The sequence below is a fragment of the Eucyclogobius newberryi genome, unplaced genomic scaffold (genome assembly GCF_026437365.1).
Source record: "Eucyclogobius newberryi isolate DKJ021-1_F unplaced genomic scaffold, fEucNew1.0.hap1 SCAF_7, whole genome shotgun sequence".
NCBI classification, from domain to species: domain Eukaryota; kingdom Metazoa; phylum Chordata; class Actinopteri; order Gobiiformes; family Gobiidae; genus Eucyclogobius; species Eucyclogobius newberryi.
The window spans coordinates 28385061-28408702 of NW_027316389.1; the positions used below are offsets into that span (position 1 = coordinate 28385061).

General features: G+C 38.1%; 2 protein-coding genes across 4 annotated transcripts in view; one reads left to right on the forward strand and one right to left on the reverse strand.

Annotated features, from left to right (window-relative positions):
- adck2 (aarF domain containing kinase 2) overlaps positions 1-23642 on the forward strand; it is a 226913-nt gene that overhangs the window by 8830 nt on the left and 194441 nt on the right. The gene's annotated exons all lie outside the window — the stretch shown is intronic.
- Positions 1-23642, reverse strand: part of srpk2 (SRSF protein kinase 2) — a 92117-nt gene that overhangs the window by 4255 nt on the left and 64220 nt on the right. For 2 of the 3 annotated variants that reach the window (XM_072434847.1, XM_072434849.1), the window contains 13 exons: positions 21937-22088; positions 20371-20479; positions 16195-16282; positions 14998-15085; positions 14015-14121; positions 12080-12245; positions 11199-11239; positions 9573-9903; positions 6127-6999; positions 5538-5638; positions 5343-5450; positions 5195-5264; positions 3522-3614 (listed from right to left, as the gene is read on the reverse strand). In XM_072434847.1, the coding sequence (XP_072290948.1) occupies positions 3522-3614; positions 5195-5264; positions 5343-5450; positions 5538-5638; positions 6127-6999; positions 9573-9903; positions 11199-11239; positions 12080-12245; positions 14015-14121; positions 14998-15085; positions 16195-16282; positions 20371-20479; positions 21937-22088 (2327 nt within the window). Of the gene's footprint in view, positions 1-2544; positions 2638-3521; positions 3615-5194; positions 5265-5342; positions 5451-5537; positions 5639-6126; positions 7000-9572; positions 9904-11198; positions 11240-12079; positions 12246-14014; positions 14122-14997; positions 15086-16194; positions 16283-20370; positions 20480-21936; positions 22089-23642 lie in introns of all 3 variants that reach the window. The other variant, XM_072434848.1, reaches the window with a different exon arrangement.

Genomic DNA, 23642 nt, shown 5'->3' on the forward strand with positions numbered 1-23642 from the left:
ACTGTCTCTCACTATCTTTCATTGTCTCTGTCTCTCACTGTCTCTCACTATCTTTCATTGTCTCTGTCTCTCACTATCTTTCATTGTCTCTGTCTCTCACTGTCTCTCACTATCTTTCATTGTCTCTGTCTCTCACTGTCTCTCACTATCTTTCATTGTCTCTGTCTCTCACTGTCTCTCACTATCTTTCATTGTCTCTGTCTCTCACTGTCTCTCACTATCTTTCATTGTCTCTGTCTCTCACTGTCTCTCACTATCTTTCATTGTCTCTGTCTCTCACTGTCTCTCACTATCTTTCATTGTCTCTGTCTCTCACTGTCTCTCACTATCTTTCATTGTCTCTGTCTCTCACTGTCTCTCACTATCTTTCATTGTCTCTGTCTCTCACTGTCTCTCACTATCTTTCATTGTCTCTGTCTCTCACTGTCTTTCACTAGTTATAGTTTGTTATTTGAATCTATGGTTGTACCTCCAATCGTAATAGGTACCGATGTTATCGGCACCACGGCATAATCTTTAAGTATTTATTCATTTTAACTCGACTCAGCAAAAATCCCATTGGGATAGAACTGGACAAGAAGCACTGACACTAGCACTGACGCTAACACTGACGCTAACACTGACGCTAACACTGACGCTAACACTGACGCTAACACTGAGCGAGCTAAGCGATATGTGCACAGAGCCCATACATGCGTTCGTGGTGACGTCATACAGCCGGGACTTCCCCATAGTGGCCATTTTAAAAGGGGCAAGACAAAGCTATCATTCCTTGGTCAGTCAACAGAGCGATGTACAAACAGAACGCAGGTTTTTGGCATTTTGGCCTCATATTTCCTGGATTTCGTATGTAGTAGACGTGCTGGTGAGCCCCTTTCAAAATGGCGGACTCGGTTGCCACTGCACAAGTTCCCGGATGTGCGAACGCATGTATTGAACGGATTATCCATCCAGCCTGTTCCAACAATTTTACACAAGCTATTTGAGAATAGTATACTAGAGTAGTATAGTATAGTAATAGTATAGTAGAAACATATATTTGAAAACATAAATCCTTTAAAAAATAAGTAAAAGTCAAATATACAGCTGCCATGGCAACCTTCAGTGCCGATTGATCTAATCCCGCACGTTCTTCATAGAAGTTTGTACAATTTTGATTGATAAGATGAACAAAAATGTCCTCTGTGGCTTGTGTTCTCATCACTGCATAGAATAGGAACAATATTAGGAGACAGGAGGCGACACAGCAGACAGGAGAGTCCCAGAGAGGAAAGACAAGTCAGATTAGTAGCTTCATGATGAGAAACATTGAGACATCAAATGTAGGTTCAGACCTCAGATACAGACAACATCAAAGGCAGAATATTCAGAGCTCATGACTCTTTATGAAGAATATATGAAGAGATAGGCACAGGGTAGAAAGGGAATCCATGATCGGGTGCAAGAGTTATCAGCTGTATCAAGCACAAACTTACCGTGGACTTACAGAGGAACATCTGAGCACAGGAGAAGATGGAACGCTGTACGTCTGAAACTGCAATCTAACTTCTCTGAACTAGGTCTGTCACTAATGATTATTTTAGTGGTCGATTAGTCAAACGATTATTTATAACGACATGTTGAATACATTATCAACCAAACAAAGGTTGAAATATGGTGACTGGAGACTCGGTAGAGAATATCCATGAATAAAGTGTGATATTGATAAGAAAATCAGAAATAATAGAGATAACTTATTCTTTGAAATTTGTATTTGTAATTTACTCATTTTGATTAAAATTATGATTAATCTGTTACTGGCACAATAAGTAAATTACTGGCTTATGAAAGAAGTAAAACTATATAAGCCTTGCCTGACATTAGATACAGTTTTTTAACCTTGTACTGGGCAGGGATTTGAGTAGTAATTTGGCTTTCTAGTGGTGATTTCTAGTGGCTGGATTCTTTTGTAGTTTTTGGTCTAAATAGACTGGGGATAAATAAAACCTATGTATTTATAAGATAGACCTTGCATTTAGCTTGGAACTACACACACAAGTACAGTGGTGGAAAGTAACAAATAACAACAGTAAAAGTACTGTACATAACTTGCTTAGGTACTTGTTATGGATACTTCATATTTTTACTTCTGAGTATCAAGCATATATACTTTCTCAACATTTTTTACCTGAAAAGTACAAGTATTCTTCATATGCTTTGGAGGGTAATTTTTTAGCATGTTCATGGTGACAGCTTTTATCAAACATAACATTTACATGAGAAAGAAATTGGTTAGAATTTGTTGACCGAAGACGACGCCATTTTGACACCGCTTTAACAGTGCAGTTTTACTTAAAAGTACATTTTTACTTGGAATCTTTGAAGTAGATTTGATATGTGCTACTTGAGTTTTAAAGTGTATCTTCCACCACTGCACAACTGTGTCTATTGTTCTGAAACCTCCAGGACAGAACAGCCATTACTTACACCTATTCAATTATTTAAGCGTATAGACCTTACTTGTCTTATTCAGCGCCAGGACCAAACCCACTCATTTTGTGTTACCTTTCTTGGAGAAAAATTCCCGGCTGTACTTCCCGGCAGCCACCACTTTCCGGGGCACTTTTCCCAGGAGCTCCGTGATCAGAGCGATGTGGTCTGTCCCGGCACCAAACAAACAGCAGACATCACAGAGGGGCAGGCACGGTTCAGCACGGGTCAGCACGGGTCAGCATGCACTAAACACCTGCCTTTAGCTGTACGGACCGGGGCGCACCGATGCTTAAGATACCATGAGGATATACAGTAGTTATGAGTGAATTTGGAGTTTCATTAGAGTGGCATAAAAAACAATTAAATCTCCTTTAGAATTAAAAAAGGGAAAACAATGAACTGAAAGGTCTAACAACTTTGGGACTAAATTTGGACTAGACCAGGACAAACAAGGATTATAACTCTGGCCAAACCAAGTCTAGGTCAGGGCTGGAACCAGGACCAACACCAGGACAAAATCAAGCATCAATCATTACTAAAACAGATCTCATCTAGGACTAAACCAAGAACCAAAAGTCTAGAGCGTAGATCAGTTCTATTGCACATTATCAACCAGACAAAGGTTGAAATAAGGTGACTGAAGGCTTCAAGATAGACAATATTTATGAATAATGTATTATTGATGAATATTTAAACATTTTGATTTAAAAATGCTATTGTCTTTGTTGTAAATTGCATTTTTATATTTGTTTCAGAGTGTGCGTAGTCCAGATAATGTATATGATTATCAAAATATGACAATTTTTCATGCCCAACTAGTCATGATTAATTGATGTAGCCCTTAAACCTAGTCTTCCAAGAAGCACAGATAATGTAAGTATAAACCATACATCAAAACAAGGATTTATGTCTTAAAGTTTGGCAAACCCAGTCTCAATATACTTGAAATCATGTGTTTTTCGTACAGCTTCTCCAATTGTGTCCTTTTCTCCAGTATCTTAAAGATGAGTGCGCCCCGGCCCCAGAGGCTGCTCGCTGGTCAGCACTACCTCGTCTGTTGAAGAACTCCCGGGAATATTTTCCAGAGAGAGCAAAGTGCCTTGGAATGCAGCCCAGGAGCTCTATGATGTGGGCTATGTGGTCTGAGAGGGGACCGGGATGGGGAGGGCATGGAGAAAGGAAAACCATAGAAAAATACAGAGGAAAATATGGAAAAGCAATGTAATAATGAATAGATATTAAAATAAATAGGAAAAAAGGGAAGAGAGAGAAAAGAGAGGAGAGAAATGTGTTAGTGAGCTCTGCCTCCACAGCAGAAATGAAATGCTTCTAAATAGTTGTAATGGATCACAAAAGTCTACAATATACATTAACTCCATAGATATTTAAACTGTAAAGGTGCAAGGTGTCTGTTGGTTTCCATGGAGAGGTTTTTGTTTTGCCTGGAATGTTCCACACAATGACATTAAATTATTCTATCTCCATAGGGAAGAGCAGGTGGTGCCAGGGCGAGTTACAGGTCAGATCTGTGTTGAAGGGACCCCGCTCAAAGTAAGAATGCATCTTTGAGCAAAAAAACACCAGTGATTACATTTTAGCGGAAAATTCCAGGAAAAGCCAGTAATAATGCCCCAATACCCACCAGAAAAGAAATACCCTTTTTGTAACTTGTACAATGACTTAACACGTGGTAATGAGATGAATTGAAGCTCTTAAACTATTAATAGACAATAAGCATAGATATAAAACATGCAGTTATGAGGAGTGTAAGATCACAAGACACACTGTCAGTCCTGTACTATTTTCAGACAATGAAACCGTTTAATTTATTGATTTTTTGTGTTCTTTTGCTTCCTTATCTGATACTATCACACATTATAAATTGTATGATTAGCAGTAGACAATAACCTAACTTAAAGAAGATATTATATATATATATATATATATATATATATATATATATATATATATATATATACACACATACATATATTTTCTAGTATATAGTATTTTAATTTTAAAAAGTAGATAATCAATTTACATTTTGTTCTTTGTAAACTGGAATGTTGATATAATGCGTCTTAATAATAGAAACTTCCTGTTCAAAACTGCATAACTGATAAGCTCCGCCTCTTCATAGAGCAGATTGTCATTTACAGGTTTACATTTTTTTTTACAGGGATGTAGGTGGAGATAGGGGGTAGGTGAAAACAGAACTTTTCAAAGCACTCATGTCTCGAATGCAGGATAATGTAGGATTACGAATAAAGGAATCAAGCAAATACAACTTTGAACTTTGAAGTTAATGGTGAAGGAACACTGATATAACATGGCTTAAAGCTCATAAAGCTGTTTTTTACATAATATACCCCCTTGAATGTACTGTTGTATATTATATAGTAATATATTAAAGAAGCCAGTGACAGTGAAAAGGTGAGTGGAGGCAGTTCAGATCAAGGCAGATTTACAGTTGGCAGTGAATAGAGGGTTTGGGGAGGGCCAGGCACTTTACTAATTATTCAAATAACACTAAATGTAATACCTTCTATTGCATTATATTTTCTACTGCATTAATGCATTATCAAAAAAAGATATCAATATTAATTCATGAATAATAAAGACTAAAGTAATAATGTATAATGTCTAACCTCACAATTCTACATAAGCAGAAGTCTGAAGTCTACAACAATTATTTTTGATGAATTTACAAAAAGACACTCACCCTCATCTCGTGAGTAGTCTTCTCCAGAGTGCGGCTCAAACAAGTAATCTCCAGTCGCCAGTTCAAACGTCTGACAGAAAGCAACAAAGTAAGTCTTTATAAATAGTTGTACTTTTTATTTGCTTTTTATTGTGAGTATTCTGTGTACCATGCAGGCAGTACTCCAGATATCAGCTGGAGTGCTATAACCAGCTCCTATCAGGACTTCAATCGACCGGTATTGTCTCGTCTGGATGTCCTCAGTAAAGTGCTTGTGCTAAAATAAGAGGAAAACATTGATGGACTTATTTCATCGCTTTTTGTTGTGAATATTGACATTTAATGGTGTCAAAGTGTGTCTTACCACCCAGCAGGCATTTCCGAGATCAGCGATTTTCACGCGGATGGACTCAGCGTTGCGTGGGTCTAGTGGGTTTATTAGCAGATCAGCTGCTCGGGCTTTGACTGAAGGCAGACAGGGTGGGCACAAGACAACTGCTTCAATAGACAATAGAAACAGCTGAAAATAAAACATTGGCTGAGCTACAAAAGAAGAACAACATGCCAACCGTTTGGTCATGCAAATATGTCAACCTGAAATAATTACGTATGTAGCTTTAATAATAAATTTGATGTTACATAAATGATACAGAAAACTAACTTACAGCTGTAAAAAATAAAAAAATAAATACAATACTCAATAGTTAACTACATAAAGACATTTTCCTACATTTGGTATTTTTCAGAATTGGTTTTATTTTAACTAAATTTAATTTTGGAGACGTTTTATTTCTGAACTGTTGGCATTGGCGATTTTAAATAAATTATTATCATTTTATCTTGATTTTGATCTGTGACAGCAAAAATCTGCAGTTGCTCAAGGCCAGGCCGTTTCTTGCATACATTATTAGGGAGACAGACCAGACAAGCCTTTAGTGTCACATTTTCCCCACCTTTGGGCGTGTCTCCGGTGCTGGAAGACGACACAGTGCGGCTGCGGTCGGCTGTGGGGCTATTGGGTGTCGGCTGTCTTCCGATGTCCTCCGATATAGGGTTTCCCGGCTCAGGATCCAGGGGCAGGTCGGGGAACAGGGGTATTTTCACTTTATGTCTCTCAGTCGACGACCCATTAGTCAAAGCCGTCTCCGTCAGCTCTCCATTGTACAACTCATAACCTGAACTTATCGACTGATCCCTGTCTGTGTAACTGAGCTCTGACTCCACTAGGGGGCACAGTAGATGCTCGGGGGTCGGTGAGGGAGGGGGAGGCATCCCAACACCAACTTTAAGTCCTTCATTGACCAACAACACGTGGCCATTCGTCTTAGCCATGTTGGTTTTGTTGTTGTGGTATTTGACCGGGGAATTGTCTGTCAGTAAGTCTGTGGTTGTGAGTAGGTCTGCCGTCGTGTCTTCATCTTCCTCTCCCTTCTCCTCCTCTGCATCATTCTCTTCCTCCGCATCCTGCTCCCTCGTCTCCCCGTCTCCCGCCTCCTCTGTCCTACTCTCACTCTTTGGCTCCTCTCCCTGACTTTTTTCTGTATCTTCATCTTTAGTCTCGTCGGTCTTCTCCTCTTCGTCTTCGGTGTTGTTCAGTACTTCCTCTTCCTTCTCCTCTCCCTCCTCGTCTGCTTTGATCTCGTCCTTAGGCGCGTCCTCTTGGCCATTCTCGGATTCAGGGGGGAAAGGAGGGTCTTTCTCTTCGACAGGCGTGGTTTCGTCCTCCTCTGCCTCCTCTGCCTCCTCTGTGGGGTCGTCGTCGTCGTCGTCGTCGTCAACGTCCCGGACAGGAGTGGTGTCATCGTCGTCCTCGGGTGGCTGAGCACCTAATGCAGACACAGAGACGATAAATCATTTACTGTTGTGACCCACAATTTAAACTTTAAATATTTTATTATATCTTTCATTGCCTGGGATCAAAAATTCATATTTCTTCAATTCTTTACGAAGAGTGAGTCTGGTCACGCCTCGAGTCAAAGTCAAACAGAACTGTGCAGTCAGAGTCATTCATTTATGTGACGCACGTGAAACAAATGGTCTGCTTCATTTAGAACAAACTCAAACTTCTCTCGCTCATTCATTCTGCAGAAATCTGAGATGTTTTTGAGCTCCATGTAGTATTTTCTTCCTTTCTTTTTTCCTTGTAAACTGCCATGTTTGTATTGATATGGACCATGTGTGTCCACCTTTCCAGGAAACTCTTTTTATAGAACTCCTGTTAGAAAATAATTTGAAATCTAGTATAATATAGTAAAATGCTCGCATTTTTCTGATAAATATATACTATTTAAAAATCATGCTTTACTGAGATGTACTGCACATTTGTTCATTTTCTGTTGTAGCCAATATTAATTTCTCAGTTTGATGTAGTTTTGATGAGCCTCCACAGCTTTAATAAAGTTTGGAACATTAATATTAGGTCAGCATCATATCAAAATGGTTGTTATTTAGGCTATAGCTGAGTTTTCTAATTTTACAGTCGAAACCTTTGGTCATTTGGGCCAATCGAACAGGAAGCCTGAGGTCCAACTAAATTTGGTCTGAGGGCTGCATTTGGACATCCGAGCACTAGAGGGTTTTGAGGGTCAGCAAATTAAATATTAAAATCTCAAACAAATGAGGAAATGGGTAAGGGAACATAAACACCATAATTGCTTTTGAGTCTATATAAATCGAATACAGTATTATTATTGCATGCATAAACATTTTAATTGAAATAAACAAAGAAACATATTTTATGTTAAGTTTCTTTCAAGTGCACGTTTTCTATACTGTATGACCCTTCTTTTTGATATATTTACACTATTCTGAAGGCAGCTAAGACTATTAATGGATATTACCCATGTATCTGCACTGAATATGATTATTGTGCTAATAGATACACAGCGGTTATCTATGGGGTTTATGGGATGAGGTCTTTACATCATTACAATGCTGTGTTTGATGCTCCAACAAAATGACATTGTCATCTTAAATCTTGAAAACTAAACTTTTGCAGGACATTATTATCTTTAGTCTTATTCAAGCAAAGTATTAACAAATTATTATTATTATTATTATTATTATTATTATTATATTTGATAGTGAAAAACCCTAGTGAGCAGCTGAATTGAGAAACAAATTCTGACAGAAAATAGTGGGATGCAGATACAAAAGATGACATGTGGGTGAAGGGAAATAATTGTGTTAAGTGAAAGATTATAAGGGTAAGATTGAATGAGACTGAGGGAATTATGTCAGCTTTTTTCAGCCCCCGCAGGAAAGAGGGGAGTGGGTGGAGGGGTGAGACACTGCTGCTGGTTATCTTCTCTAACCTGAAAACACTATGCTACAGCTGAACCTCAACAGAAACAAAATGGCATTGCATCTGAACAGTTTATATACCTGAGAAAAATAAATATATCACATCGTGTTGGTGATATACATAAAGGAAGGACTATCGTTTGATGAAACTGCTATGGTTAAAGCAGCCAATAGTACTACAAGTATAGTAAGTATAAACAAATATAAATATTCAGACTTAAAAAGATCGTAAAATGTATAGTTTTGTGTAGTAATCTTACTGTCTTCTTTAAGTGAGTTCTGAAGGACTAACTTAAAGGGGCTGTACACATTTTTTTACTTGGGTACCAACCGCCATAAAACACCAAAGAAGAAGAATAAAGTGAAATCTATGTTGCCCTAGTACAGATATATTGTAAAAGCAGGTGAAAATTAGTCCGTTTTGCATTTCTTTGTGTTTAATTATGCAGCATTTAATTCTCCACAAAACAGGAAGTGTGCTGTTAGCATGCTAGTTGTTGTTAGCTTCACTGGGATGACAAAACTGACTCTGGCCTCTGAGAGTTGAGGAAAATGCTATTTTACTTTTGGAGGGGGCACATGACCTCTGATGTTATGGAAGAAAAAAAAAAGCCAAATAAATAACATAGTTGAACTTTAAAGGATTAAAGGAACCCATTATGTCACTTTTTGGTGGAGAGTCTGCCACTTGCTTGTCTCCTTGAATATGGCACAGTATTAACATACACATAGCATTAAAGGTGATGACACAATTTAACACAAAAACACCAGTAATTTAATTAATATGCCATACTGTGGGACATTTATAGATAAACCAATACAATCTCAAGCAGGTTGCAGACTCCCACCCAAAAAGTTACGGTACACAAAGCACCTTTAAGTATATGTTGATAATCTAGCTAAACATGTGTATGCATATTAAAAGGTCCATTTGTGGATATTTGTTATATAGATTTTGGATCCTTTAATACTGTCTGTTATTCTTGTTCTGATGCTGTTCCTACTTTGCTGTTGCAGTGGAACAGATAAAGATTCTCTTATTTGATCTGTTGTAGTTGCTGCTTGCATTACAGTACATCCACAAACTGTCACTCACATGTGTGGTTGGTGAGCCTGGTCGGTCTCTCCGCTCCTCCCCCCTCCTCCTCGTCCTCCTCTCCCTCTTCCTCCTCTTCGTCCTCCTCATCGCTCTCTCCCAGAGCCATACTGGGCCCCAGCGCTGGTGCGGTCTGCTCCGGGGTCCCGCGGTTGGTCTCTCTGGAGCCCTTCTCCTCTCCGTCTTTGGCCTGGTCCTCGTCCTCATCGTCCTTCTTTTCCGCCTCTCGCTCCAAGGCCTCGATCTCCAGCATCCGTCTCTCCAGCAGCTCGGCCTGGCGCTTCTGCTTCTTCTTCAGCTTCTTCTTCTTGTTCTTGGAGATTTTACCCATCTGAACGCAAGAATGGAGAGCGCAATAAGTACCATGGAGGGGAGAAAAGAAACGTGCAGAAGGTTTACTTAGGTTTTACCAATGGTTAGCTTTTCTATCATTTGCCATCAAATCATTTGCCATCAAAAGCCACGAAATTACAATGTGTTATGTTAAATGCTTGTCTCTATGTTGGCTTGTGGATCACTTTGTATTTATTTAAAAAAAAGAACAAACGTTATACGGTTGATTGCTATAGGAGTGTGTGTAGGAGAGTATGGGAGTATATATTTTTTGTATGGTACTGTACTCTGTGGTGGAAAATAACAAAGTGCAAAAGCAAAAGTACAATTATAAATAACATTTTTAGGTATCTGTTTAAGTACATTTCACAAGAAATATTACGTTGTGTAAAAGTAATTTTACACAACGTAATATTTCTTGTGTGATATTTGTCCTTTCTACTCTACTCCATTTAAGTGGACCACCTAAGCCACGGCTATTCAACACAAGGCCCGGGGGCCAAATCAGGCCCTCAAAGTGATTTAATCCGGCCCACAACCAAGCTTCCAAATATCTTCAAAATAATTTTGTTTACTGGTAATTCTGGGTTAGCTCTAGTTTAAACCTGGTTTGGTCTTGCTTTAGTCCTTGTTTAATTCTGCTTTAGAGCGGTTTTGATTCTGGGTTAGTTCTGGTTCAGACCTGGTTGGTATTAGTCTAGTCCCAGTTTAATTCTGGTTCAGTACAGAATGGGCAATTTTGCAAGATATGTTGATAAAGCATTTTGTACGTTATTTCTCACAAAGATCTAATATATTAGTAGTTATTTTATTGTATTAACTTGATTCATTGTAACAGTGTTGGAGATCTTTTGTGATCCAAAATGTTGTTACAGTAGTGGCATGTTGAGCACCAGAGGCCTTGGCCTGCCAAAAAATCAGGCCCTCTGGAATATTAAATTGAATAGCCCTGGCCCAGGGGATTTTTTTTTTTAATGTACATTTGGCGCATTCATATTTCTAACAATCACGGTAAAATAACCTTTTTGCTAACTGGTACTTTTTTTTTTTTCTCTAACGTGATACTTGATAATTGAATAGTACAACATAAAAAAAAATCTAAAAAACAAAACAACTTAAAATAAAACTGTGGAAAAGTCAAACTATGAGAACACACAGGTTCAGAGACAAAAGTAAAGAGTAGTTTATAAGCTGTTAAAATAGATACATTGTGTGATTTCAAGTGAGTGCTGTGTATTTATGTTTGTTTGTTTGTTTGTTTGTGTGTGTAGTTTGCTTCTTTTTCATACTCACATCAATCGTACTCACTGGTTTGAGCTGAGGGGCTGTGCTAACTGACAGACAGAAAAAAGAAACAATCATCAGAGCCTGGTCACAGAACCAAAATTCACCCTATCCTGATTTTTGTTACGTTATATTCTGTTTATCAAAATGCATCAGAAACTTGTAAAATAAGTAGGAAATTCAAATCACATCCCAGATACAGAAATTCAGAGTATTTGTCCCAATAATACAAAATAAATGTATACGTTTAAAAATGATCTTTTCACTATTTTCACCAGAGCAAAGGGACGATGCAGTGGACGAGTGGACAACTTTCTGTCTTGTGCAAATGCATATAATGGATCTAAGGCACAAAACAGACTCTCCATTGGCTGGTGCAAGCAATTGACAGCTTATAGGGGTTCGTACAGAGGACAGGGTTCATTTTGAGTTCAGGAGGTCTATTTCTCTGAGAAGTGTGTTCTTTTTCTGGCAGAACTTGGAGGCAGAAGATGAAAAGGCAAAAGATACGCCTTTGTGGCACCAACAGACTGCGAATAACTATAGCTTTAGTGAGCGACTTCCCATTACACATGAGCTTCTAGTTTTTTATTCTTGTTCATTTATAACACAGCCATTCATGTCAAAGCGAATCTCAAGGCGCTTTAGACGATTGTTTGATGTGGGATAGGATTTTCTGTGAGGTACTGGATTTAATGAAAGTTGTATTTTCAAAGCAAAAGCGTCGGTTTCAAGCCGTCTCCTACATTTGGACCTGGAGTTGAACCCAAAGAAGAAATGAAATATCAATTCAATATTCACCACCATTTTAAATCATCATTTGTTTCTCTCCTTACGATAAAGATTGCCAAGCACCAAACATGCTGATTTTCCCTTACACTGGTCCTTACCTGCTGACCCAGACGGAGGCGGAGCTCCAGCCTTCTGCCACTCCGTCGCCTCCATGGCCATCCGCCGCACAAACGTGTCGTCCACACACATGAGGATGTTCTCTGGTTTGATGTCCGTGTGAATGATTTTACATTTGGTGTGGAGATAGTCCAGACCCTGCAGCACCTACAATGAGCAGAAAGACAGACAGCAGATTTGGTTGAAAACATTTTTGCGTCCTGCCTGCACTCATAAAATGCCCGTGTAACATCTTTATTGTCTTGTATTCTTCTGGCCAAAGCATAAAGGGGACATTGTGTTTTATGCAAAAACAACTTTAATAATTATCTTACTCAAAGCTGTATTCTGCATGTTTAAGTAATCCTGTATTGCTCAGAAAATGCCGGTTTTCACCCCCCTCGTATCCCCGCCCACATCCCCTGTGCTCAGTTGCATGTTGAGGTCTAATTTTTCCACAAAGTTCTGCTTTTACAATACACTTTTTAGGGTGGAAACAGAATTTAGTTGGGTACCTCAGCTTTAAGCCGTTTTAGATCAATATTACGGTTTACGATGAACAAAATGTAAAATGGACAGTTCAATACTAAGTACCTGGGAAAGAAAAGCATAATGTGTCTCCTTTAAATCTAAATTAAACAATGGGGCATTCCACGTAAAATAATGTCTTGCAATAAACAAGAAAAACACATACACACGACTTTTACAGTTTTCAATCTAAAACTCCACTGAACATAAATTAAGCTATTCACAATTATTACCACTTTCCTTCGATACGCTTGTGTGTTGTTTTTGTTCCCAAATCACACAGTCCTCTATTAATTTGTTCTCATTTACAATGTTTTTCTAAAGCTGCTTAAATGGCTCAGTGGCTTCACAGGCTCCTCATGTGGCTCAGGGGACGACGTCTGAAAGCCCCAGTCTCAGGAGAACAGGACCGAAGTCAGAGCACAGACCCATGCACTGTTTAAAGCCTCTGCAGAGCGTTTGAGCCCACTTGTTTGAAATCGTTTGCATGCAGACCACACAATTATCTCAAATTACAAGCAATGGTGTTGTCTCTAAAGCGGCACAGCAGAAATGTTTATTCTCTGTACATACTGTTTTACAATACAATATATACTGTAAGTCAAGCATAGTACAGCAGAAAAATAAAGTGGAATTTTGCTGAAAAATACTTGAACTTGAATGAACACTGTGTTGATCAAGAATGCAACGGCAGTCTGTAAATTGTGTACGATCGAGACAAATGGCTATATCGCCAGTCACGTTAAAGGAGACGTATTATGTTTTGCTATGCTATTATTTCAGCTACTTTGTATTGGAATATAACATGAAAGTCAACATTATAAATTTTGTACATTAGAAATCGCAATATTGATCTAAAACAGCTTAGTAATAGAAACAGGTCCATTGACTTCCTGTTGAAATCTGTAGAACTGATAAGCCCCGCCTTGTCATAGTGACATTTCACTGTAACAAGCAGAAGATTGTCTTCAACGTGTTTTTATTCTTGAAAAGTGGCTACATGAACTTTTAGAACCGGCATGTGTCACTCGAAGTCTGAATTTTTCAAATAATCGTGTGTAAATATAGAGAAGTGGCGGGGGAAGGTGAAAAAAGGAATTTTCTGAGTCAGTTGCAGGACAAAACAGGATTTCTTAAACATGTAGGAATTAATCAATATACAAGTTTGAGGACACTAATAATATACGAAAATTGTTGTAACCAGTTTAAAAGCTCAGTTAAGTTGATTTTGCAATGTCCACTTTAACTAAAGTGTCCTCTACAAGGTCAAAAATACCTACATCAAAGCTATTTCAATGCAGTATAAACGGGTCAAGTTTTGGAGTTTTTTTATTTGATGAAAACTGATTGAGTTATTGCAGGTCTGCGGTCTGATAAGTGCACTTGATTTAGAGCGCGCCTGTCCTCACCTGTCGGATGATGCTCTTGACACAAGGCAGGGGCAGACCTTGGTAGTTAGATTTGATGATCCACTTGAGCAGGTGGTGACCGAGTACCTCAAAAACCATACACACATCTGCACCAGAGTCAAGGAACAATGCATAGAATATTACACATACAGGAAACGTATTTAGGATATACTGTATCACAATAGTGCAGTAAAGGTAAGGTACTTTTTGATTGAGATTTTAAATACCCAGTAAGGAAGAATGGGCAACTGAAGTAAAGTGTCATTTTTCATTAGTTGACTAGACAAATGGTTATTTCTTTTGTACACTGAGACCATTTTAACTACATTACCAACCAAATAGAAGCTGAAATTTGGTGATAGAATATTTCCAAATAAAGAAACTAGAATAGTTCTTTGTTTTGGTGACATGTTCTTCTTTGTAATTCTTTGTATCTACTAACTTGCTTGAAATAAAATAAATAAAATAAATAAAATAAATAAAATAAATAAAATAAATAAAATAAATAAAATAAATAAAATAAATAAAATAAATGACTTTGTTATTAAAAGATTAGTGTTTTACAGTCTGTATAGTTCAGATAAAAAATTACAAATAAAATAAATATGACTACAATTATTTTTGTAGGCAATTAGTCAATTAATCATGGCAGTCCTAATGAAAACAATGAGGATGGGTCAAATGCATAGGGCAATTAACACAATAAAGGGACCATAAAGTACAGGCCTACTTTACCTTAGACATATAAATAATTGTAAAGCAGTAATAGCAGTAGCAATAATCAGTGAGCACAGTCATAAATGAAGTTGCTGTAGCAGTTGTTGTAGATTCAAATACTATAAACAATACTACTACTAAGACATTCTGAGTACTTTTACTTCTACTCTACCAATACTAGCCTTTGAAGTAACATTAGTCCTAGTTTTCTCCCTAGCTGCCTCATTCACACTGCAGACACATCAGTTTGACTCTGAACAGGATACGAATGCCGTTGACTCCCGAGATCTTGAAGTCGTCTATCAGCTGAACAACCATGTCTTTGTTTGGGTCGTCGGGATCGCTCTCTCGCACCTGCAGCACAGAATCACAATGAGACACACAGAGCCACAGAATGACAGGAAGAATACCAAAACAAGCCCCTTTCTCGTCTAGTGAGCTGTCAGTCTAGACATGAAGAGTGCGGGCTTCGTCTACAATTCTTGTTTTTCTATTGTAATGAGAATGTTAAAAAAATAAGGAAAAAGAAGCAGGAGGAACGGAGAGGAAAGATCCCAAATGCTTTAAGGAAATAGTTTTGGCGGAATTGGATTTTTGATAAGAACCCTCTTACCATGAGGATCTATTTTCCCTAAAATGAGCCCCATTTCAAACGGAAGCTGTTCCTGAACCCGTTGGAACACAAACACTTGCCTGGACTCTTTGTGAAGCTGAGACTCTGCAGTTTTGGCCTCTGATGTCTGATGTACTCTGATTATAAGTGTGCTCAAGCTGTGCACAGAGGAATATCAGATTTCAAATTCCGAAAATAGATTTCTTTTGGTAAATATAGAGAGAGAAATAAGCTGGGCATTTGATTTTTGACACTTCCTCTTTAAATAATCTAATTGAAACTAATTTGACTAAAAAGTAGTTTTGGGGAAATTGTCCAGGTATCCATACACGAATCCATACAAAAGTCCTACAAATATGTTTTATTTAATTTTAGTGTAATTTCTTTGTTTGTTTATTTGGAGCACAAACTGAGCCTGATTCATCTCAGAATGTTCGACTTGAATTTAAATAAGAGGAAAAGTCAGAGGGTCTATCTCCATCGTAACAGAATTTTCAGCAGTCCGACAAAACGTAAAAGGTTATTGCTCAGCTGACCTTGTATCCGCAATTGTGTCATTCACCTTCTCTTAAAGGTGCACTATGTAACTTTCCTGGTGCCTGTTTCCATAGATGTTATTGCTTTGCCTGGGATATTCTGACTTATTTGTCTACATAAGCAAAGAAGATGAGCAATTAAAACACCTGCAATTGGAGAACATTTTATACCGTGAAGCATTCCAGACAAAGCAGATACAAATATACATACCAATTTATTTATTTTTACCTATTTATGTTACTAAGAAAAGGCAACTGGGGCATCTATAAGAATATTATGAGAATTAGATAAATAAATGAACACAAATGCGTACACATCTTAAGAGTTTGATCTCATCCAGGGCCGTCTCTGTGTAATGTTGGGCGCTCTTCACCACCTTCATCGCCACAAAGTTCTTCACTCTGAAAAGAAAAACAATAGCACAGTTAAATGTCATTCTAACAGGTTCCAATGGCCAATAATGCTGATTAATATCTCTACGTCAAATATAGAGAACAAATAGTCCTGGTCTACTTCACACTACCCACACGACAAATGGACGTGCAAATGTATGAGCGTGTGGCATTTTGTCTTAAATATATTCAGATTACATAACAGGCTCACCTTTTCAACAATGCTTTGAAACACATTGACTTGTGGTTTTAGAGGGGGCGAGGCAGTGCGCATGCAGTTTTTGATTTTTTTTTTCACCAAAGATTAGACAATACGGATAATTAAACTTTGTACTTTCATAAATTTTCTTTTCTAAAATCAGTTCAGTTGTTCAAAAAGATAAATATTTTCTTGATAAGGAATATCTCCATGAAAACTTGGTCCTAAAAAACTTAACTTGAGACAAATGATTAATTATTATTAAGACTATTATCATCATCATCATCATCATCATCATCATCATCATCATCATCATCATCATCATCATCATCATCATTATCATTATTATTAACAAGTGCAAGAAAATTTAATATCTTAATGGTTAATGGGTTAAACTATTTTAAAGTTAGTATTTTTAAAAGCAAGATAAGCCTTAAACGTATCACTTAAGCGTCAGCCTCCAGTTTACATATTGCAAGTTAAACAGCTCCAGTTAAAGCGTTGCTGTTGCTTTATCATATTTTATACTACATGTGCTATCTGTGTGCACCAGAAGCTTCTGCACAAGAGCCTGTGGTAAAAGCTGTTGTACTCAGGTGGATTGTGGTGAAAACTAGAAAACCACATACACAAGGAGAAAGGGCAGTTTCAGCTGTTATAGCACTGGTGCCTTCTTTTTCTGGTAAATTAGCACATTTTGTTTTCCCCACTTATAGTGTCTTGTAAAAGCAGCACTTGTGACTTGGGATCACTGTGGACTTTCTACATCTAATAATTAAGATATTAGATGTAGAAAGAAAGGGAGAAGGGAGAATTACTATGGAAATAGAATGGTGATATGAGCTCCATAACAATATGTTCTTATGGTGATATCATCATGTTTGAGAGCATTTCTATAAATGGACAACACATCCAACACAGACACAGCGATTGGTCAGCCTCTGTCAGGCTCTGTGAGTGAGTGACAAGTGGATTTAGTCAATCACAGTGAAGTGTGAACTCTCAATTGAAGAGATAAGTTGTAGTTCAATCTTCTAGACAGTATAAAGCCACTTGGGGTACATGAGTTGTGATGAGAAAGGAGATTTAGACTCTCTCCCTCGCTCTTTCTAAAATCATGATATAAATTAATTAGAATATCGCCCATTCCTAGGAAAATGACAATTTTCCTTTGTTGGTATATTATTTTCATAAAAACAGGTACATTAAAAACAATGATGAGGCCCTTGATGTCTACAACCCATAAAATTAGCACAATAACAATAATATTAACAGTACCAACCCCCTTCTCAATGAAACATTATAGGTCTACAGAGACTGATGTGTGATGTCATCTGAAATAGTATCAATACTGGCCCACCCCCATCTTTTAGGGTGTGACGTCATCTAGAAACTGAAACTAGTGATCTCTAGCCAGTCGACTCCTAACAAGTGAGGTCGTGACTAATTGTGAAAGCCTAAATAAGGCAACTGGACTCCCTCTGAGTGCATTATTGGCAGCATTAGAGTAATTAACACCAGTGACAGGAGCAAATGAGTTTATGGGATGCTGTGAACAGGGTGGAAGGTGACACGCTCCCGACAATCCTGTCAATCATCTGGTGTTGTTGCCACGCAAACGAAAACAAACAGTGACAGGGAAGATGAAGGCGCCAGTGTTGCCAGATCCGCAGATTTCCGACAGATTTGGGGGGCTTTTTAAGAGCTGCTGCATTGTATTTATATATTTCATGAACACATTTTTGAAAACTTAACTTAACTTAATAAAATTCCTGAATTCTCATATCCAAGGTGATCAGCGTCTGTGGAGCTTCTTCGTGTGTGAGAGAAAGAAGGGGGTCCGTGTCATCGGAGGAATGCTACTTTCACAAATACATATAGGAAAATACAGTTGCTCTGTATGTTCTGCAGGATTTTTTCAAGCGTCTTTTGAAGCTTTCTCGGAAATCAGGCAACCCTGGTTTCTCAGAGTGATTTTGGTAGGTGTTGCCATGATGATGTGTATGCATAAAGCCTATATACAGTTTAATTAAGCAACTTTATATGAAGGTTTTTTTATTTTTTTTACAGCTAGTGGTATTACACTAGTGGTATTTCAGTCCTAGCTTTTAGTCATATATTAGCACTATTTATCATTTTAAATAATCCGCTAATACACTGCCTTTACATTGTTTCAAGAAGCTACTCCCATGTTAAAAGATTAATTTCATTCCGGTGTTACATTATTTATAATTTTCTCCAGCTCGTCCCAAACACACTAACTGGGTTCAGATCTGTAGTAGATTTGTTTCTGCTTCTCCTTAAACGTTTTCTCTGCTTGATGCCAATGATTTGACCCTTCTCAAATACACTTCCATGACCACGGGATTTGTCTTTCCACATGGTTGTTTCAGAAATTAGAAGCCACAGTTGGATTTAAATACTGTGTTGCAGCTGAAAGATCATCACCCAAGCAGCAAACATACATTCTTTTAAACAAACCATGTTATTGCCATAATAGTCATTGGGATATTATAATATACATGTATATTGTAGGATATTAATTTTTGTCACCACTATTTAATAATGACTATTCCGATTTAAGCCTGTAAATTGTAAACAAACATCGTCAGTGGTCAAAACCAACATAATTCCCTTCTCTTTGAGGATAAAAAAAAGATTCCTTTGATGAAAATGTTTGTTGTCTTTCCTTCCTTTCCTTTGCAACCACCAAAGTGTTTACATAGTGTAAAGAAAAAGCTTTTCTTATTGAAGGTGACGGACAGGATAAAGTATGTACAAGAGGCTTTGAATGTGTGAGGTTGTGTTACGCGAGAGGAGTGTCGTCTTTCTTTCCTCTTTTATAGGTCATGATGTGTTTGTGGTGAGCGTCTTGCTACTGGTTGTTTTCACATTCAAGAATGAGATGATGTCTCACTCTCAGAAGGGGGCAGGAGACAGTATTCTGTGTTGATGTTAATTTATCTGCATGAGAAATATTCAAAATCTTGCTATGCTAATCTAAATTTTAAAAAACAATGTTCTTAATATAACCTGACCCTTATAGGGTATATATCTTAACCCATATAGGCTTATAGACTGTTGTAATGTCTATGATTGTTGGAAAGTATCATCAATATTAGTGACAAGATTCCATACCCTGCATGAATACATAACTTTTCATGTCACTCTTCAATTTAACAATGGGCCCTTTTAACAAAACGGACCAGCTAAGTCTGCTTGCCTTAAAAACGTGGAGTTCCATTTCCTGATTTGTTCATTACTTATGAGGAATTAGCCGAGTCTCACAAAAATAAATCATGATTTAATTAACAAAAGGTGGATAAAAACACTTTAATAAACACATAGGTTTCACATATTTACATGGTAGGCAAAAAAAATTACATTCTTCCAGTGATTATCCATCTTTAACTTGGTCTCTTTTTTATTTTGATTTATTTGGGCAAGACTCGGCTAATTCCCACAGAGATTACGGCAACCTGAACTAGTCGGGTTTATTGTGAAAAGGCCCAATTGTTGGGTTTCAGATGACATCACAACATTATAGTCCAATAATATTCAATACAGTTGGGGGCAGCTCAAATTAATAGTGCTAAATTACAGAGTTCTGTTATAATACAAGAAGTGAATGAGTCTAGTCACTAATAGAACTCTTAAGATTACACATTTGTGAATAAACCTTTTAATATTTCACAGTTAAGTACAATGTGATCAACAGGGGATTCTGGCTTTTCCCCCCCATCTGAGGTCATGACATCATCACATTCTAGACTCTTGAAACCACCCATAGACACAACATTAACAGACAGACCCCATGGCAGCTGGGTATTTAGTTTTCCATAGGGTACATTATATTACCGCAGGGCATCTCTAGTAACTGTACTTGACCGTGACTTACTGTATGTCCCAGCAGAGCCATACAGTGGAGAAATGTCCCCACCCGAGCTTCCTGATCACATGGTACCTCCCGTTGAACAAATCCCCGATCTTCACCAGATGGTATCCTCCTGAGGAAGATAAAAAGAGGCAAGATGAAGGTTATGGAGGCTGCAAGTGATAACCAGCCAATGACACATAATCCCTTTGCAGACATCGCTGTAAACAAGCAAGGTCAAAGAGACAGAGGAGCGCATCAGGCACTCACAACCTTTTATTTGGTAGATTTATTTTATAGTTTTATGGACCATAAGAAAACCTCGCTGTGATTACCCGGCCACATGGCATCAAATCTGTGTTGTAGGTGTGCTTCATTGAAAAACATAAGCTACTACGTTTGAAAGGCCAGACATGTTATTATGCATACTAATGAAGACTATTGCACTTCAATCTGGACGGACTCAAAAGGAGGTAAATGAATGCGCTGAAGCAAATGAATGCTTTTGGATGGTGAGGGAGGTGAGGGAGGTGCACAGCCGGATATGAGTAAGAACAGTTCCCCTTTGGGCCCTAGACACTGGTGCTGGTTGAAATAAAAAGGCCTGAACAAGTGAAAACTAATGAATCCTCTGCTGTGGTGGTGCTGGGGTGGAGGAGGGCTACGTGAGCTGGACAGCTGACTGGAGGAGCGAGAGTGGCAGAGCACTGATAGGCTGGGGCTGGGTGGTGATGGGTGATGGGCGTGGCATGAACATGTGCGATGAGAAATGAGCGAGCAGAGGCTGAGCAGGCAGTGCAGGCCTGGAGGTGAAGCTTGTGCAGGTGAGGAAAGTAGTGAACTTTCACTTAATTAAGCAACTGACTATGACATTTTGTACTGTGATTGTAAGAAAAAGTATATACTGCATTTAGAACTAGGGCTGGGCCATATCATATTCTTTATGATATATCGCCATTTGTATTTGGATCAGTATAGAATATGGAATATTGCAATGTAATTTAGCATGAGGCTGAGGCTGATTTTACTTGAAGTTGAAAAGGGATCCAGTCAGACTAATTAGAGACACTTTAACGCTGACTGTGGAGGCTCTCCAGAGCCTAAAAACATGAAAAATAACTACCAAAGGCCTTGACCAGTGGAGGCAGAACTTAAAACTATGACTTAAATATCAGTACTAATATTTTAGATTCCATTGTTTGTTTTGTTTGTTTTGCATATATTATATTGTCGATTATATAATTCTCGCAAATTTTCTTTTTTGTATTTAATATGATGAACATTTTGGGCCATATTGCCCTTCACTATTTAGAACAACAATAACGTACCACCGTAACATTAAAGACAGAACAACTATACTTACAAATGCCAAAATAAAATAATAAAACATGCACTAGATGCACTGTTATTTTCCTTTTTGTATGATTTGTAAGATCATGTATATATTTTATCAGCCAATGTTTCTATCTTCTTCTATCGAGTTTACAAAAATGTACATTACTGGTGTCCATTCCAGGCAAAGCAATAACACCTCCACGGAGACGCCAGAAACATGTACTTAGTGCACCTTTAATTGTTGTGTTTTCTGACCTTTGCAGTAGTCGGTGGGGTCCTCCTGCTCCTCATCGTCCGAGCCCAAGATCTCCTCCTCGGGTTCAGGAGGTCCCACGGGCTCCGGAGGGGGTGGAGGGGGCGGCGGGGGAGGAGGGGTGCTCACTGGGTCTTTCTGCTGCGTCTCAGGCCTGAAAAACACATTTAAAACTTTACTATACTCAATGGTGGAAAGTGCATAGGAAACGTTTAATGTTTTTCTAATTATACATTTAAGGCACAGCACACGTATGCCGGGCTCCAAGTGCAGCCGGCCGCAGTGTCGTGAGTTTGAATCCCGAGTCTTTTACTGCATGTCCACAATGTCGACAATTTACTGCATGTCCTCCCTTCTCTCTCACCCCCTTTCCGGTCTACTACAGCCTTCGGGCCAAAACATTCTTTAAAAAAAGTATTGCTGATGTCATCAATAAGCTACAGTCTATTAAAATAATATTTAAACACAAATTTAAATTTAAATGAAATCTAAACTCTAATTTGAGCATTTCAGTCATCTTCTGAGATTGGAACTCGGACCTGGGAGTGTTCCAGTCATCAAGTCGGAAAAACGATAACTAGAATTACAGTAACAACTGAATCAAGTACCTGTAATAAAAACTAGGAAATTGCTTGAATCAGGCAAATGTATTAGCCCAGACATTGTAGTTACATTTACAGTTTGTAGTACCACTCATGTCCAGCTAACAAGTACAATAAACATCACTATGTGCTGGGTAAAAACAGGATTATTGTTGAATAAAATCGATCCCTACGTTAGTGAAATGTTTTGTCTAGTGCACTTTAAATCAATTCAACTAAAACTTTCAGGCAGAGATGGTGGCTTAAGTGGTGTCTTGCCCAAGGGTTGTCAAAAGTATTGAAAATCTCATCCCATTTGATACTAAAAGAAACACTTTAACTTGACAAGATTTTAGAACTAGTATAACACAATGTATAATACAGATGGTACTTTGATTTTGTGTTGAAAATGTCAGTCTATTGTCTAAACTTGTCTATACTTGTATCATTGTGGTATCAAAATCAGTATCAAGCATTGAGCGTATTCCTTAGTATCAACATTGAGTTTGAAATGTTAGTGTCGTGACAGCACTGGCCCCGGAACATGACAACAGTGTGTAATAATAGTGTGTGACACAATCTGGACACACGCCCCCCTCCCTGCCCAAAACTTTTTCAAAAAGAGCACTTGATGCACAAATTATCTTTTTTTTTCCCCCATTAAAAAATAACTTTCCTTTAAAATATTTTGCTTTGCAAAAGAGAAACCCTTAAAATATCCACCTTGCTTTTGCTGCACGTTTGACAGCTCCTAAAATAATGACCAAATTGACTTAGACAGAAGGTGGAAACGCAAACACAACACAAAGCCCGTGCTGGTGCTGGGAGGGACTTGTTATAAATTCGCAGTCACAGGCTCAGACACATAATCGAGCCTGTGTTTCCTTGGCAACTGCAGAATGGGTGGGTGGGGGGGCATAAGGGATATAAAGGGTTAATGCAACAAAAGACACATTATGCTTTTTCTCCTGTACTTATCATTAAACTATAACACAAGTGGATAATTATTTAACATTTAGTTGATTATAAACCGCGATATTGATCCAAAACATCTTACGAAATGGGACTATTGGCTTGCAAGAAACTGCAGAACTAATGACCTCCGCCTCTTCAGAAGGAAATTTCAC